This window comes from Sinocyclocheilus anshuiensis, unplaced genomic scaffold, assembly GCF_001515605.1.
Source record: "Sinocyclocheilus anshuiensis isolate Anshui unplaced genomic scaffold, SAMN03320099.WGS_v1.1 scaffold67, whole genome shotgun sequence".
In the NCBI taxonomy this organism is placed as follows: domain Eukaryota; kingdom Metazoa; phylum Chordata; class Actinopteri; order Cypriniformes; family Cyprinidae; genus Sinocyclocheilus; species Sinocyclocheilus anshuiensis.
In genome coordinates this window covers 2,801,476-2,817,309 of record NW_015552546.1, presented here as the reverse complement: position 1 = coordinate 2,817,309, position 15,834 = coordinate 2,801,476, and the positions used below count along the sequence as shown (strand labels likewise).

Here is a 15,834-nt window from a genome sequence, read left to right as displayed (position 1 = left end):
TGCATTTGTGATCAGAGAAATGACAAACAACAAGCGCTACTCTACACTGCTCAAAACTCACGTTTGAATCGTCAGTAACAAATTCTTTAAATATAAAAAAAACTTACTTACAGGCTGTGAGTCAGAAAAGCCGGCACTGTAGTCTACTCTCCCAGGATCAGGAAACAGTCCTCCATAAAATGTGCTGCACACGTAGAATTGTGCCGGTTTTCGGTAATGCGATATATCATGGTAATGAATATGCACGATATTGTTATCATGGGCACTTCTAAATATAAGAAAAAAGTTATTAAACCTGTTATACTGTATTATGACAGCACTTTTTTTTAAACTAAATTTCAACATCGTGATAATACCGCATACCGTGATAAAAGCATTAAAGCATTAGCAATTAATCGCAACATGAAAATTTGATACCGGCATATCCCTATGCACACGTCTGAATATCTGGGTTGAACTGTTCTGGAACAGTGTTGTAAATACAACTTAACCACTGATTTCTAGTCGTGTCCTCTTTTGGAAGGCCAAACAAAGTATTTTCGCTTTCGCAACACACAGCGTCTTCACAACATGGCGGCGGCGGCAGCAACAATAAAGTTACGCCGCCTTTTTTTGCGTGAACATTTGGGCGGTGTTATGCAAATCTTCCCACATCGTGACGTAGACAGGCATTTTAGGAGGGCGTGGACAAGTCTTAACTTTTATAAAGAATATCTCTTTGGGTTTGAGACTTTAGTCTTTGCAACTTTAGGGATCTTATCTATTCACGAACAGCTTGTAACACTCCAAAGAGAAAGGAAAACTTGAAATCGCATCATATGACCCCTTTAAAAACAACCTTGACCAGATTGCTGTATGGAAAAAAATATTTTTGCATTGCAAATGCCTTCTGGTTATTTTGAATGATTTGAAGGACAAATGATAATCGGCGTTCAATTCTGAATGTTTTGTAAATGAGTACCAAGAACTCTGGCATATAGCGAAAAACAAACAGCGAGGTGGTTTAGTGTAAACACTTTAAGCTCTGTTTGGCATCGTCAAAACAAATGCAGTTCTGGATGAACAGTGGTTTCTACGTGAGCCAATATGTGTTTCATAGTGGATGGAAATATGTTGAAATGAATCTGAAAACGTTTCAAGAAGACATTTAATATCACTAACAAAAAAGTGCTGTAGTAGTACCATGCTTTTTTGGACATGTATTATGGTAATAGCATGATATATAAATATGATATATAATACGGTTCAAATTAAGTTTGGGGTCAGTAAGATTATTATTATTTTTAATAGAAATAAACACTTTTACGCAGTAAGGACACATTAAATTGATCAAAAGTGACAGTAAAGCATTTATAATATAATTTATAATAATTGTTTTAAACATAAAAAAGTTATTTAATATAAACACTGTTCATTTGAACTTTGTGTTCATCAAAGAATCCTGAAAAAATTTATTACCGTTTTTATATAAAATTAAGCACCACGGCTCTTTTCAATATTGATAATAAAAGGAAATATTGAGCATATTAGAATGATTTCTGAAGGATTGTGTCCCATTGAAGACTGGAGTAATGTTGCTAAAAAAAATTCAGCTTTGCATCACATTAATACATTATATTTTACAATATATAAGAACAAAACGGTTATTTTGAATTGTAATAATATTTTGCAATATTACAGTTTTTACTGTATTTTTGATCAAATAAATGCAACCTTGGTGAGCATAAAATACTTCTTTCAAAAACATTATAAAATCTAACCAACACCAAACCTCTGAATGGTAGTGTATCATAGTACTATTATTTTTACCAAGTTTTGTTCAAACCGAGATATAAAATAATGTCATATCATGTCATATCGTGGGTTTGTGTTTACAGGTGTTGTTTAACCAGTTCAAATACTTCTTCAACCTGTACTTTCTGCTGCTGGCCTGCTCACAGTTTGTGAATGAGCTCAGATTAGGGGCTCTGTACACATACTGGGTTCCTCTGGTGAGTCCGACCACAGTTTTGTCATGATAAATAGGCTTAATAATAATGTTCATGGTCAAATTTGATAAATTTTTTGCTTTGTTTTTCATAAGGGGTTTGTTTTGATTATTACGATCGTGAGGGAAGCTGTCGAGGAGATGCGATGTTTCCTACGGGACAAAGAGGTCAATTCACAGATCTACAGTAAACTCTCCACAAGAGGTGAGCCATTGTTTCCACCTGTAAAGCATTTTGTGTGCCACACATTGTTTTTGTAGATTTATTGGATGAAGTTGATTCCTTATGCCTTGATTTGTTAGGTAAATGTGTGTTGTAAATGTTGCGAAGTGAGCAATCAGCGGGAGAGAGTTATTTGCTGGTTTTGTATATTTTTAATGTTCCCGTTTTATTGTTTGGCGTAGATTTGAATGTTGATTCCCTATGCAATGATTTGTTATGTAAATGCCTTGTAATTAGCAATCACTTTTTGTTGTTGTTGTTTGTTGTAGACCTAAATGTTTTTAGGTTGATTCAGTGCACATGGATTTGTAATTTTTTGCTGTAGATGCAATACATTGTAACGTTGTTCTCATATATATCAATGTTTTTGCAAAAGTCTAGCAGTGTGCATTCAATTCAAGATACAGATTTGTTATTTCTGTAGTGTTTTTATGGTTTTATGTTTGCCATAGATATAACTTTACACATTACATGTGTGTTGTAAATGGAATTATAAAACATTTTCTCACTTTCAGAATTTTTGCAATAAGTTAAAGATATGTTGTTGTTTTTATTTTTTTTTGATTTTTAAGCAATTTATTTAATTTTTGTAGTGTGAATTTTGAATTTTATTTTCAGACTTTGCTGGCACAGCTCACAGGTTATAACAACTTCCCCATAAATATGTGTGTGTGTGTGTGTGTGTGTGTGTGTGTGTATTTTTAGATTTTTTGATATACATGTGGTATTCCTGGTCAAAAATGACCGGCCTACAAATACTTGACTATACATTTCTTGTTGGCTGTATTATTATTAAATCTTGGATTCAATCTTTATTTAAACTTATTTTCTTTCATTTAGCAAAAGTTTTGTATTTCTTTTTTGAACTGGTTGATGGTAGGCCTCATTGATCTAAGCTTATGCACCTCAGTTTTTGAGTGAATATTGCCAAAATTGTCTACAAATAATGCTTTTTTTTTTACTCTGTTTCAATCAGTTCAAACAAGAAATACAAATTCTTTGCTAACTGAAAGAAAACAGGTTGACAAAAATTCTAGTATTTGGTGGTAATATAGCATAATGCGAAATTTGCAAGAACACCAAATTGGGTGAAGGATTTTCAGCACAACACAAGGGTTAGAAGAAGTCATTTGCAAACTTCTTCCATGTAATTGCTATGTCATAAAAATGTCCATAAAATAGAAAAAAAAAATCAGCAACAATGTTACACTGCCTTTTTTATTCATATGAGGCTTGCTAAAGTATGCAGATGTATTAGTCATAAAACAGACTACTGTTTGCCTTTAAATTGAGTTAGGGATGTAAATTGTATCATATACCGGGGGATGAAAAGCGCCTGACAATAAAAAAAGAAGAGAACCTCCTGTCGTTTCCATCACATGCCTTCCTTTGATCTGGCAGGCTCTCTTCTCTCATAAACCCGGCGAATGCGCACTCGGCAGTAACGGCCTCCATTTAAGGCTCATAGAGCGGAGCTGTGGCATTTGCTGGCTACCTGGGAGGGCTTGTGATTGCCCTGCCCAAACCAACGGGGATAAAAACATCAAAGTTCATCATATTTAAACTGGCCCTCAACTCGTTTTTTTAATAGACTCGCACCATTAAAGGTGGGTGTGGGATTTATGGTCGCAGGTCACACCTTCCCTAGCAGAACACAGTTTTTCCTGGTTTCTGGAAGTTTGAAATTTAAGGGGACGATACCAAGTGACCAACCTGTCGGGGAACGGTTTAAACCAGTTGAGTAGGTGATAGGGATAAGAAAACGTACTTACAGACTGTGAGTCAGCATTATTTGTCAGAACACCGGCATTGTAGGCTACTATCCGAGGTTCAGGAAATAGTCAAACGGTCCTCCGTAAAATGCGTTGCACACACACGAATATTTGGTTGAATCTTAACTTTTATAAAGAATATCTCTTTGGGTTTGAGACTTTAGTCTTTGCAACGTTAGGGATCTTATCTATTCACGAACAGCTTGTAACACTCCAAAGAGAAAGGAAAACTTGAAATCGCATCATATGACCTCTTTAATTGAAGGAATAATTAATCAAAACCCAATATAACCAACACTGTTTTAATTGTTCGTTTTTATAAAACAAATCTGCAACAGTACTGACCTAAGTGCAATAAAAGTGTCCTTTTATTCTAAAAAGAATGCACATATACATATGTGCTAATGTCTTACATATGCATTGGTAAAGGTCTCCACAGGGGTTAAAGGTCCCTGACCTTTTCCAAACAATTTTAGCTGTGCATTTTCAATGGAATGAGAGATTGTTCTCACAGCACTCTTGTAAAGCTGCATAGGAGGGTATTGTCTAAAAACAAATGGAAATCTCATGCACTCGGAGCTTTTGAGAAATCTGAATGGGGACTTAAAGAAGGCTTAAATATGTGAGTCTTCACTGGAGGATTTATCATGAAATATGCAGATTTAGGACCACTGGTGAAACCTCTGACAGATGCTTTTTTTTATTATTATAACATTGATTCCTATTATGCAAGTTTTTGTTTATTGGGGGATTATAAACCTTTTCTAATGCACAATGTATGAGGATTGAACAGAAAGTCATGGAAATCCTGGAAATATCAGGGCATTTATTTTTAAATTATGAGCTTTTGTAGTTGTGTTTTGATCTGAAATTGGCTAGAAATTGCTCCAAAAGTTGTGGAAACTAAATCAATTGAAGATTTTTAGATTTTAGGCATTACTTTTTCAGATTTTTGTACTTTTTATTCATTTTATTATTATTTTTTCAATCTTATTACACTTGTGGTGTTTCTTGTTAAAAATTACTGACCTACAATTTCTCATTAAGCTAAATTATTATCAAATCTTGAATTCAATGTGTCAACTTCTTTCATTTAGCACAGGTTTTGTATTTATTTTTTGTAACTGATTGATCGTAGGCCTCATTGATCTGAGCGTACACACCTCAGTTTTCAAGTGAATATTGGCAAAATTATCTGCAAATAATAAATATATATATATATATATATATATTTTTACTTTCTTTCTTTGCTCTAAAATATGCAAATGGCTAGAAATTGCCCTAACAATTGTGGGAACTCTAAATCAATTGAAGATTTTCCAGATTTTAGGCATTGCTTTTTCAGACAGATTGCTTTTAAATGTTGAAAATAATCATTGAATGCGTCAGCTACAATTTTCACCCTTTTTTGAAATGCATCAGTCTGATTTACTCTTTATCTCTCTCCGCAGGAACCGTGAAGGTGAAAAGTAGCGGCATCCAGGTTGGAGATCTTATCATTGTTGAAAAGGTTGGTTTGCTAATCAGCTCTCTCATTGTTAGGTATTGAGATCTTCTGACAAATGGCATCTCATACCTCTCAATGCTTTAGCTGTTTACCTTTCCCTGAGATTAGGGCAATTGGACCCCTCAGTGGGGCGGTAAGACATAACAAGCTTTATATGTATATGTAAAACGAAGATTGTGCTTGAATGTGCATTTTCAAAATGTAAGGTTTTCACACACTAGAGCTTAGTTTTGTTATAGATCTAAAACTCCAACATAGAATATTTGGATTGTATTTATTTATTTATTAAAGTAACCAATGGATCAAAAAGGTCTATGAGCTTTTAATGCTGAAAAGAGCTGTCAATCATTTTGAATGACTGAAACATGTGACCCGAGGCCAGTGGTTGGTTATTAGTAATCCTGCCTAATTCCACTCTGGTATTTAGTGTTGCCTTTTGTTCAACTGTTGCCTTTCTGCCATGCAGACTGAAGCCTATTGTAAGGGAATTGCGCTGTTGGTTTCCTCCTGCGAAGTCTGAGAACATGAAATTTGAGACACGTCCGCAGTCTCCAATTACCCACCAGGCTAATTTTCTTAAATCTAAGCTAATCTGGTTTTGTTAAAAAAGCACTGTAAAAACCTTTATTATTAGGCAACCTCATGTGTGAATCTAATGAAAGCATTCCCAGCTCACATTCTTTTCACCCCACACTTAAAAAAAAAATATATATATATATTTTTTTTTTATCATAATAGTATTTGCATGTTTTGCATAAAGAAAATGCATTAGAGCATTATTTTACTGTTTTCCTCACCAAATTCTCATTAACGTCTCTTTGCATCTAGAATTTATTTTGTTATTCATATATTTCAAATTAGGTTTCTTTTGCTTTTAATACAGTATTTTGTTTACAGTATTACATTAACACAATATATTTTTTTTTAATTACGCAAATTAAACTCTTATCATTTTTGCATTATTGTAATGAAAAGTGGGTGCACTTTTCATTAAGGGATAATGCAAAAGTTCATTATCTTCAGTATTATAATACACACATATTTTGTTTTGTTATTAGATTTCTATTAATACAGTATTTTTACAATATTACATCAAATTACTTCAATGTCATGACTTTAAAAATCTATGAGATGTGTAATGTGTATATATATATATATATATATATATATACACACACATATACATACATACACACATCTCAGCATTTGGAATTTATCTTTTTTTAATTAGGTTACTGTTATTATACTGTTATTAATGCAGTATTTTTACTATATTACAAAAAATTACTTCAGTATCATGACTTCTAAAGACTTCTAAAATCTAGAATTTATTTTGTTATACATATATTTCAAATTAGGTTTCTATTGCTTTTAATACTGTTAATACTTGTTTACTGTATTACATTAACACAAAACATTCATTATGCTAATGAAAATTAGGAGAAAAATGTGCTTGATTGTCATGAACATACTGCAAAAATTCAACATATATCAATATAATATAATATTTCTTTTTAATTTTGAGGGGTGAATTGTCACAGATTTTGTAGAATTTGAATTATGTCAGCAGCTTTCTGGTTGTATTTCACCTTCAATGTAATATGTTTGATCTTCTAACCCTAATCTGTTGAAAATCCAATTGGGTTTAATATTCAGAGCTTGCATGTGGGTTATGGGTTACATATATTAAAAGCCTGATTGATTAAAAGCGTAGCCCACGTTTGAGATACCGAAGTCCTGTCCGATGTTTTGTAACATCTGCCGAGTTTAATAGCGTGGCGAATTCATCTTCTAATAACTACAAACAGAGCTGGGAGTGAAGCGGGGGTCAGGCCGGGTGGAACGGGCGGTCAGAGCTGCCACGGGGCACCACCCAGTGATTTGCTGCGGGCCATACTCTTAAAACCAGCCGAATACTGGTAATTGAGTAGATTAAAGCCAAACTGAACTCATACAACTAAACCAAGGTGACTGCTGCTGACGACATGCTTGAGTCTGTGCCTTTACTTTTTATCTTTTACCTTGTTTTTCTCTCTTTCAATCCCTATCTCTCCCTTTATAGAATCAGCGTGTTCCTGCTGACATGATCTTCCTAAGGACCTCTGAAAGAAATGGTAAACATCTGTTGGTCATTCATCCCAATTTCCCAAACAAAAGGGCAGGGGAAATGACATGGCCGCGAGGGCAACTGCATGTAGATGGAGGGATTAGCCTGAACCTCAGACATTTAATGATCTACGCTGAAATTGCCCAGAAAGATGGCATCCAATGTGATTTTTGAAATTCTCTTTTAAACACTGACTGCTTTAGGTTAGTGTGACCAGACGTGCCAGTTTCCAGTGTCCTGTTCATGCTTGTTTAAAAAACATTATATGGTTGGATACAATGTGTACATTTAATGTCATCATTATTTTAAGTTTTAGAAAAAATATTACCTTATTAAACAAAACAATTAAAAACAATCACAAACAAACTTTACGGACAGAACATATATTTATGTTTATATTATTTGCATATTTTATTTATATACATTATTTCTATATTTTTCTATTGTTTTATATTTATATAGTAAAAAAGGCCCCATAGTTATTACTTACTTGTTGCTAAAATGTAATTTTATCTTTATTTTTACTTTTAGAATTAAAAATAAGTTAAACATTAAAACTTAAAAAAATTAAACAAAACAATTAAAAACAATCACAAACAGACTTTACGGACAGAACATATTTTTATATTTATATCATTTGTAAATATTTATTTATATATATTGATTTATACTTATATAGTAAAAAAAAGCCCCATAGTTATTACTTACCAGTTTCTATTTTCATCTTTATTTTTAGTTTTAGAAAAAAAGAACAAAAAAACATCACAAACAAACTTTATATTTATATTATTTGTATATTTTTATATTGTTTTATATTTATATAGCAAAAAAGGCCCCATAGTTATTACTTACCAGTTTCTAAAATGTAATTTCATCTTTATTTTGTTTTAGAATAAAAAAATGAACTCATTAAACAAGACAATTAAAAACAATCACAAACAAACTTTACTGACAGAACATGTATTTCTATTATTTATTTCTATATATTTATTTTTATATTGCTTTATATTTATATAGTAAAAACAGCTCCGTAGTTATTACTTACCAGTTTCTTAAATTTATTCCGTTAGATTCATGCAGTAATTATTTAGATGATTAACATATTACCAATTTATTTTGACATCATTGTCAACACGTAATTTCATAAGTGTGCTGACGACTAAATATAATTTAGAGTATGATTCATACTTCATCACTTTACTACATTTACCATAATCACAAATCTAGTGTATTTGCCCGTTTTCTTATTCATTTCACACTGATAAGTTGACTTTTGAACTAGAAATCTGTTCACCTCACAGTAGATCCTGTGTTGAGACTGATGCGATCTTGAATGACAATCTTTTTGTCGTTCAAATTTCAAGGTAGCCAGAAGGAAAATCAAGGCATGCAAAGTAGCTAAAAATTTAAAGATGAGACACTGCAAACAAATTTAAAGTGCCATCAGGAACGAACAAAGACAATGATTAATCTGAATAAGCAAATCGGGTAAAGCTTTAATGTGTAGTTTTGTTGCTAAGATAAAAACTCTCAAATACAACTTTTTAGTCTCCATTTTTGTAGGTTTTGGAAAAATGATTAGCTACTAATTGGTCTAAATAGATCCGATGAGCTTTTTTCAGTGCTGGAATTCCGCCTGGCCGAGATTCCCTTTTTGGGAGGTGGAAGTTGCCAGTAGTGCTTGATGTGTTAGTGTTACGGGAAGGGAAGCATTGTTATCTGCCCCACAGATGGACACCATTAGGCAATTATTAAGAGTCCAGGGTTGAATGGCAGAGCAACATATCTTTAAATGAGTGGGGGCTGGGTGGGTGACACGCTCTAATGGCAGCACTAGCTTTAGGCTTATTGGAGTTGTTTGCATGACTAGCACTTCAGTTTTGCTGACGAGCACATTTGATCAGTTTAGACACTGCATGCGGTGGGTAAAAGGTACTATATAAGCTATTCAGTAAAACAGAAACATGTCTTTTTGAGTCACACTGCCCTCTGGAGTTCACCAGAAAGACATTATAATAAAATGTTCTGTTTCAATGGTTACAGAAACAATGATTAAGGATATCAAACTGAATTTTTTTATATCCTAAAATATTTAGATGTATATTTAGAAATTTTTTCCCGTTTTTCATCATAAAGGCTCCTGTTTTCTGAGGACTGATCAGTTGGATGGAGAAACTGATTGGAAACTGCGCCTCCCTGTGGCCTGTACACAGAGACTTCCTATCGCTGCTGTGAGTTTAGTCCATGATTCGTTTATGTTATTAAAAGTCATAAAAGAGCATTGGATTTACTTGGGTTTTTGCATACATTCATCACACAGTAAGATCTGATCTTTAGCTAGTTCACAATTACAGACAAAGACATATTTTCAAACAAGTGTTGCACTAACCTAACAATGGTATTTTGTGTTTTATTGAAATTCAAAATTGACTTTATTGTCATTTGTTTGCACATTGCATGGATAAAAATGAAATAGTTAATTCAGAAAATAACAGTGACACATGCAGTAGACAGTCACAAGGACTGAAAAAGACAACACTTAAAATGGACAGTGAATACAAACTGAATACAGAGTAAAAACAGACAGTTAAATAGGTAAATAGGTGTGTGTGTGCGCGTGTGTGTGTGTGTGTGTATATATATATATATATGTAATAATATATAGGTAATAAAGTATATCAATATATATAGTATAAGTATATAAATATATATACACTGAACAAAATTAGAAACGCAACAAGTGTTGCGTTTATAATTTTGTTCAGTGTATATATATATATATATATGTGTAATAAAGTATATCTATATATAGTATAAGTATATAAATATAAATATATAAAATATATGGAGTATTTATATATATTTAATAAGTGAATATAATGTAATATGCAATTTTGAAATTATGTAAACCGTCATAGTGTAGGGCGGAAAAAGTACCACATTCACACATTGAGTATTCACAAAAAGCATTACCTTCACTGCAAAAAATGCTTTTCTTAGTTTTTTTGTCTTGTTTCCAGCCAAAATATCTAAAAATTCTTAAATCAAGAAGGATTTTCTAGACAAGTAAAAATTGTCTTGTTTTCAGAAAAACATGTCAAGATTAAGTGAGTTTTTGCCTGAAACAAGCAAAATAATCTTTTTTTCTGTTTGAAATAAGATTATTTAGCTTGTTCTAAGCAAATAAAAAACCTCACTTATTTTGACTTGTTTTTTTCTGAAAACAAGACAATAATTTGTACTTATCTAAAAAATCTTTCTTGATTTAAGAATTTTTAGATATTTTGGCTGAAAACAAGACAAACAAAAACTAAGTAAGAAAATAATTTGTTGCAGTGTTGAACAAAAGGAATTGCAGAACCTGAGATTAAGCCTTCATATATCCATAAAAGCCTTAATTTTCATCATTACAGTGTTTGCTGGTATTATTGTGGAGGGTAATCATGGAAGTTAAATTCGTTTTGAATGCTATTTCATGTTGTCATAAATGGCTTAAAGAAGTTGTTTTCTACATTTCCTCAGGATCTACTGCAGATCAGGTCATTTGTTTATGCTGAAGAACCGAACATTGACATCCATAACTTCATCGGTACCTTCACTAGAGTGAGTGCACATCTCATCGCTCGTTGTTTGAGAACTGACAAAACCCTCATTGCGTGACATGCTTTTTGTTTTGCATCTGACAGGAAGATGGAGACCCTCCAGTTAATGAAAGTCTGAGCATTGAGAACACTCTCTGGGCAAGCACTGTCATTGCGTCTGGTAAACAGCAGAAAATAATGTCTTACAAGCAGAAAAATATTAATAATTAATAATATATATCAATCACAGATTTGAATGGAAATCCAAGTGAACTATGCATTGTTAGCAGAAGCTTGCATTACTGTCTTATTTGATTAGTTTAAAGATACTATTAAACTACTAAATGTAATAATGAATGTGGTTGATTAAATAAATATGAATATATTCACCAGTTGATTAGATTCCAATAAGTACATGAATTTACTGGAAATGCAATATTTTTATATTTCGAGTGAATGCAATCACTAATAATACAACAAAAAACTGATATTAAAAACAATAGGGAATGATAGAATTTTGAAATTGGAAAAACATGAAGTAATCATTTATTACATTGAAAATGTAAAGCGTATAATCAGGAACACAATTATGTGTTTTCAGCAAAGCAGAATTATAAGTATTTTTTATTTTTTTTGCTAGTATCACCATTGCCATGTGCATGAGGGACCAGAACTGCAATTTCAGAGATTATGCACAAAAATATTTACAGTTGTATTTTTACTGTCACTGACACTAATTACATAAACTACGTCATGATTATTGGTGGGTTTTCACTGAAGCAACAACAAAAAATGCTGCAAATATTTCTGTGATTTTTGAGAAAAGCTGAGGCAAATTCAGCCATTTTTGGCTGCAAAAATAAAAAACAAAACGTCCTGCAAAATTCCGGTCAGACTCAAAGTGGCTTAATGCTTCTCAGCCATTCCTTTTTTTAAGCTGAGAAAAGCTTGTTGGATATTCCTCTGAAATGTTTTGTTCTCTAATCCAAGGCACAGTGGTTGGGGTGGTGATTTACACCGGTAAAGAGCTGCGCAGTGTAATGAACACCTCCAACCCAAGACACAAGGTAAAATTAGCAGTATCCTAAAGTCAACATAAATTTAGACCAAGTCCAAAACTTTGAAATCTGTGTCACACTCCTACTGTATGTGATGTGCTGTTGCAGATCGGCCTGTTTGACCTGGAAGTGAACTGTCTGACTAAGATCCTGTTTGGTGCTCTGGTGGTGGTGTCTCTGGTCATGGTGGCTCTGCAGCACTTCGCTGGACGCTGGTATCTCCAGATCTTCCGCTTCCTTCTGCTCTTCTCCAACATCGTCCCCATCAGGTAGGAGTTATTCTCCTCTATATGTCGGTAAAGTCTACAGCTGTCAATAATTTTAGATCATACTTTGATATCTCTCATGCTGAATGTCCAGTAAAGCTTAAATGATTAATCAACTTACATTTGGCATTTTATGACTACCAAACTGTACAAATTGTAATACATATTGAGCAAGAGTTTCAAATGCTTGCAAGATTTCTTGATCCCATTCCTGTATAATTTCTAGTACTCTCTCCTAAAAGTGGCTGAAAAGCCAATAATGGGATGCTCCAATGTATCGGCCAATAATTGGTATCAGCTGACATAAAGCAGCTGTATTATCGGCCATCAGCCAATTGTTTAAAAACAGTCAGTGATTAGGGCCAATTATATGCTGTCAATCAAAAATTATGTTATTATAAAAACTACCTTATGTGCAGTTGAGTTGTATACAAATTCAGTTTTTATTTGAGTGTAATTATTATATCTGAAAATAAATCAGTTAAAGCAGTGAAATATAGTAGTTTGTGCTCTGTTTTTAATTTTAACCTCTGATATTATAGTAATGTACCAAATGAGAAGGCTCCCTTATAGCTTACAGCATTAGTAGGGAGAGATATATATCGATAAATTATCGGTATAGGCAGATGTTATTCTGAATAATCAGAATAATTGATTATTCTGCATAATTATTCTGAATAATCAGTATTGGCAGAGAAATTTAATATTGGTGAATCCTTAATGTCTAACGCTTGTTATGCTTTATTTTCAGTTTGCGTGTGAATTTGGACATGGGCAAAATGGTGTTCAGTTGGATGATCAAGAAAGACTCTAAAATCCCCGGGACAGTAGTCCGAGCCAGTACCTTCCCAGAGCAGCTGGGCCGGATCTCTTATCTGCTCACAGACAAAACTGGTATGATTTCATTTAACTGTAAAAGCTTGTGTAAAATCTGCTTTTTTGCTAACAAATTGACAAAAGGTAACAGATTTTAGTTGGATTTTTAACATATTAAACTTCAGTTACAACGTATGCTACCATTCAAAAGTTTGGGGTCAGTTTTTGTTTATTTTTTGTAATGAATTAATATTTTCATTCAGAAAAGATGCATTAAATCGATCAAAAGTGACAGATTTATAATGTTTCAAAAACATTCCTATTTCAAATGAATGCTGTTCCTTTGGAACTTCTTTATTCATCAAAATAATCCTGAAAAAATTAATCACAGTTTCCACGAAAATATGAAGCAGCACAACTGTTTTCAACATTGATGATAATCAGAAATGTTTCTTGAGCAGCAAATCAGCACATCAGAATGATTTCTGAAGGATCATGTGACACTGAAAACTGGAGTAATGATGCTGAAAATTCAGCTTTGGTCACAGAAATAAATTACATTTTACAATGTGTTCAGTAGGTATTATAAATTGTAATAATATTTCATAATATTACTGTTTTTATTGTATTTTTAATAAAATAAATGTAGCCTTGGTGAGCGTAAGAGACTTCTTTTAAAAACATTAAAACAAAAATTTTACCAAGCCCAAACATTTGAACAGTAGTGCGTTTTAGAGTAAAGCAGAATATACTGTGGGGAAATATTTGGCTGGATTGTGGAAATTATTGGTTTAATATATTGTTTTAATATTGTTTATTAGCAGCACCCTAGCAACCATCAGAACATCTTAGCAACCACATCACAACAGAGCCAATCACCACTCATGTATTTTCTTTAGAAAAAGTCTAGTTACCTTTATATAAGGGGAAGTTAATTGTAAAAATTAACATTTTTATGTGACTCGGGAGAAAAGGTAAAAGGAAGTCATGGCTTTAACAGTTAAATTTACGCTCCTTAATGCAAAGAGCTTTTCTGAATGAGCCAAAGCAGAAATGAGAGCGTTGTGCTGGTGTGTTTGAGAGTTGATAGTGTTGAAGCGTTTTTAAAAGTTTCTCACAGGTAGCTGAGGCTCTTACCATGGGGCTTAAACTTGTGTGCCGAGAGCACAGACATGCCACTTATTACAGCCTTAAATCAGAGACGAGCTGAAGGTTCTCATCCTCGCACACTTACGGCACAGAGTCAGCCAGCGCTACCTTTCAAATTTATGCGTTCGACTGCCTGTAAAATTACAGCCTGTTTCCCACACGGATGCTGATGTAGCTTGACTGAGCCAGTGAATAAAGGAGGTCAGAGGTCATCGTAATGTAAGGGGTAGACCAGCGACGCCTGACTGAAATACTACCGAGAGGCTCTGTTTAAGAGCGGCCGACACGAGAGGTGTCAGGAAACGAACCCGAGGCTCTTTGTCATTAACAAGCCATTAGTGTTTATAATGTTTAGTTTGAGGTTTTTGGCTGCAGGAAGTGCATGTCAATCAGGGGAGGTTGTTAGAGGCTGACGGTTCCTTTCACAGATATTGCTCTTTTATTGGCTATGTTTGAATTCGAATACTAGTGTATTGCATACTGTACTGTATACTGCCTACTGATTAAAAATAGTTTATAAGATAATTGCTGTAACTAGATTTTACAGCCAAAACATGTTGTGGTGTATTAGTAAGAAGGTCTAGGCTGAAAGATTGTACGTTCGAACCCAACTACAACCATTAGAACCCGGTGTTATTTTAGTGTAATTGAGATACTATACAGTTTTATTAATATTTTGAACTAAGTTTTTATTGATTTTTTTTCATTTTCATAAAAATGTTAGTTAAAGGTTCATTTAGTTGTTTTTGTCATTTTAGGAGTTTTTGCTTCTTTTTTTTTTTATGTCTATATAGTTTGATTGAATTTTTATGTCCATTTTAGTACATAAGTTTAACTAAAATAGAATATGAAATGTTTCCTAAAAGTTTAAAATAAGAAATGTTTCCTAAAAGTTTAAAATGAGAAATGTTGACTGGAAGTTTGTTTTTATAGTTTGTTATTTCAGTAATTCCGTTACTCCGTTTATTTTACTGTTTATTTTAAGCTTATAACTTTTATTTTCGTTAAGTAACTAAAATGTTTTTTTTTTAATGGTTTTAGATTTAGTTAACTACAATTACCCTGTTGTGACCTTGATCTAGACATTTGAGCTGTACCTGTAAATGTTACCAGTAGCCGCATCTCGCGCAGTGTATCTTCAGTTCTGCCGCACACGTGCAAAGCACGCGCACACACAGAGAGACACGTTTCAGACCGATTTGATTTCTTTCGCATCTCTTCCTTATGTTTGAGCAGACACATACACACAGAATTGTCAATAGTACCCGTCTCGACGATCATTCTCGTAAATGCAGTCAGTTATGTTTTAAATGAATGTAAACAGCTGAGAAAGAAATCGGATGTGTATCATTATACTGGATCCGTGCA

General features: G+C 33.2%; 1 protein-coding gene across 1 annotated transcript in view; it reads left to right on the top strand.

Moving 5' to 3' along the window:
* Positions 1-15,834, top strand: part of atp9a (ATPase phospholipid transporting 9A) — a 57,642-nt gene that overhangs the window by 4,320 nt on the left and 37,488 nt on the right. The window contains exons 3-12 of the mRNA XM_016454706.1: positions 1,878-1,991; positions 2,084-2,192; positions 5,434-5,492; positions 7,552-7,603; positions 9,733-9,827; positions 11,119-11,199; positions 11,283-11,358; positions 12,168-12,244; positions 12,344-12,504; positions 13,253-13,395. Of these exons, the coding sequence (XP_016310192.1) occupies positions 1,878-1,991; positions 2,084-2,192; positions 5,434-5,492; positions 7,552-7,603; positions 9,733-9,827; positions 11,119-11,199; positions 11,283-11,358; positions 12,168-12,244; positions 12,344-12,504; positions 13,253-13,395 (967 nt within the window). The remainder of the gene's footprint in view (positions 1-1,877; positions 1,992-2,083; positions 2,193-5,433; positions 5,493-7,551; positions 7,604-9,732; positions 9,828-11,118; positions 11,200-11,282; positions 11,359-12,167; positions 12,245-12,343; positions 12,505-13,252; positions 13,396-15,834) is intronic.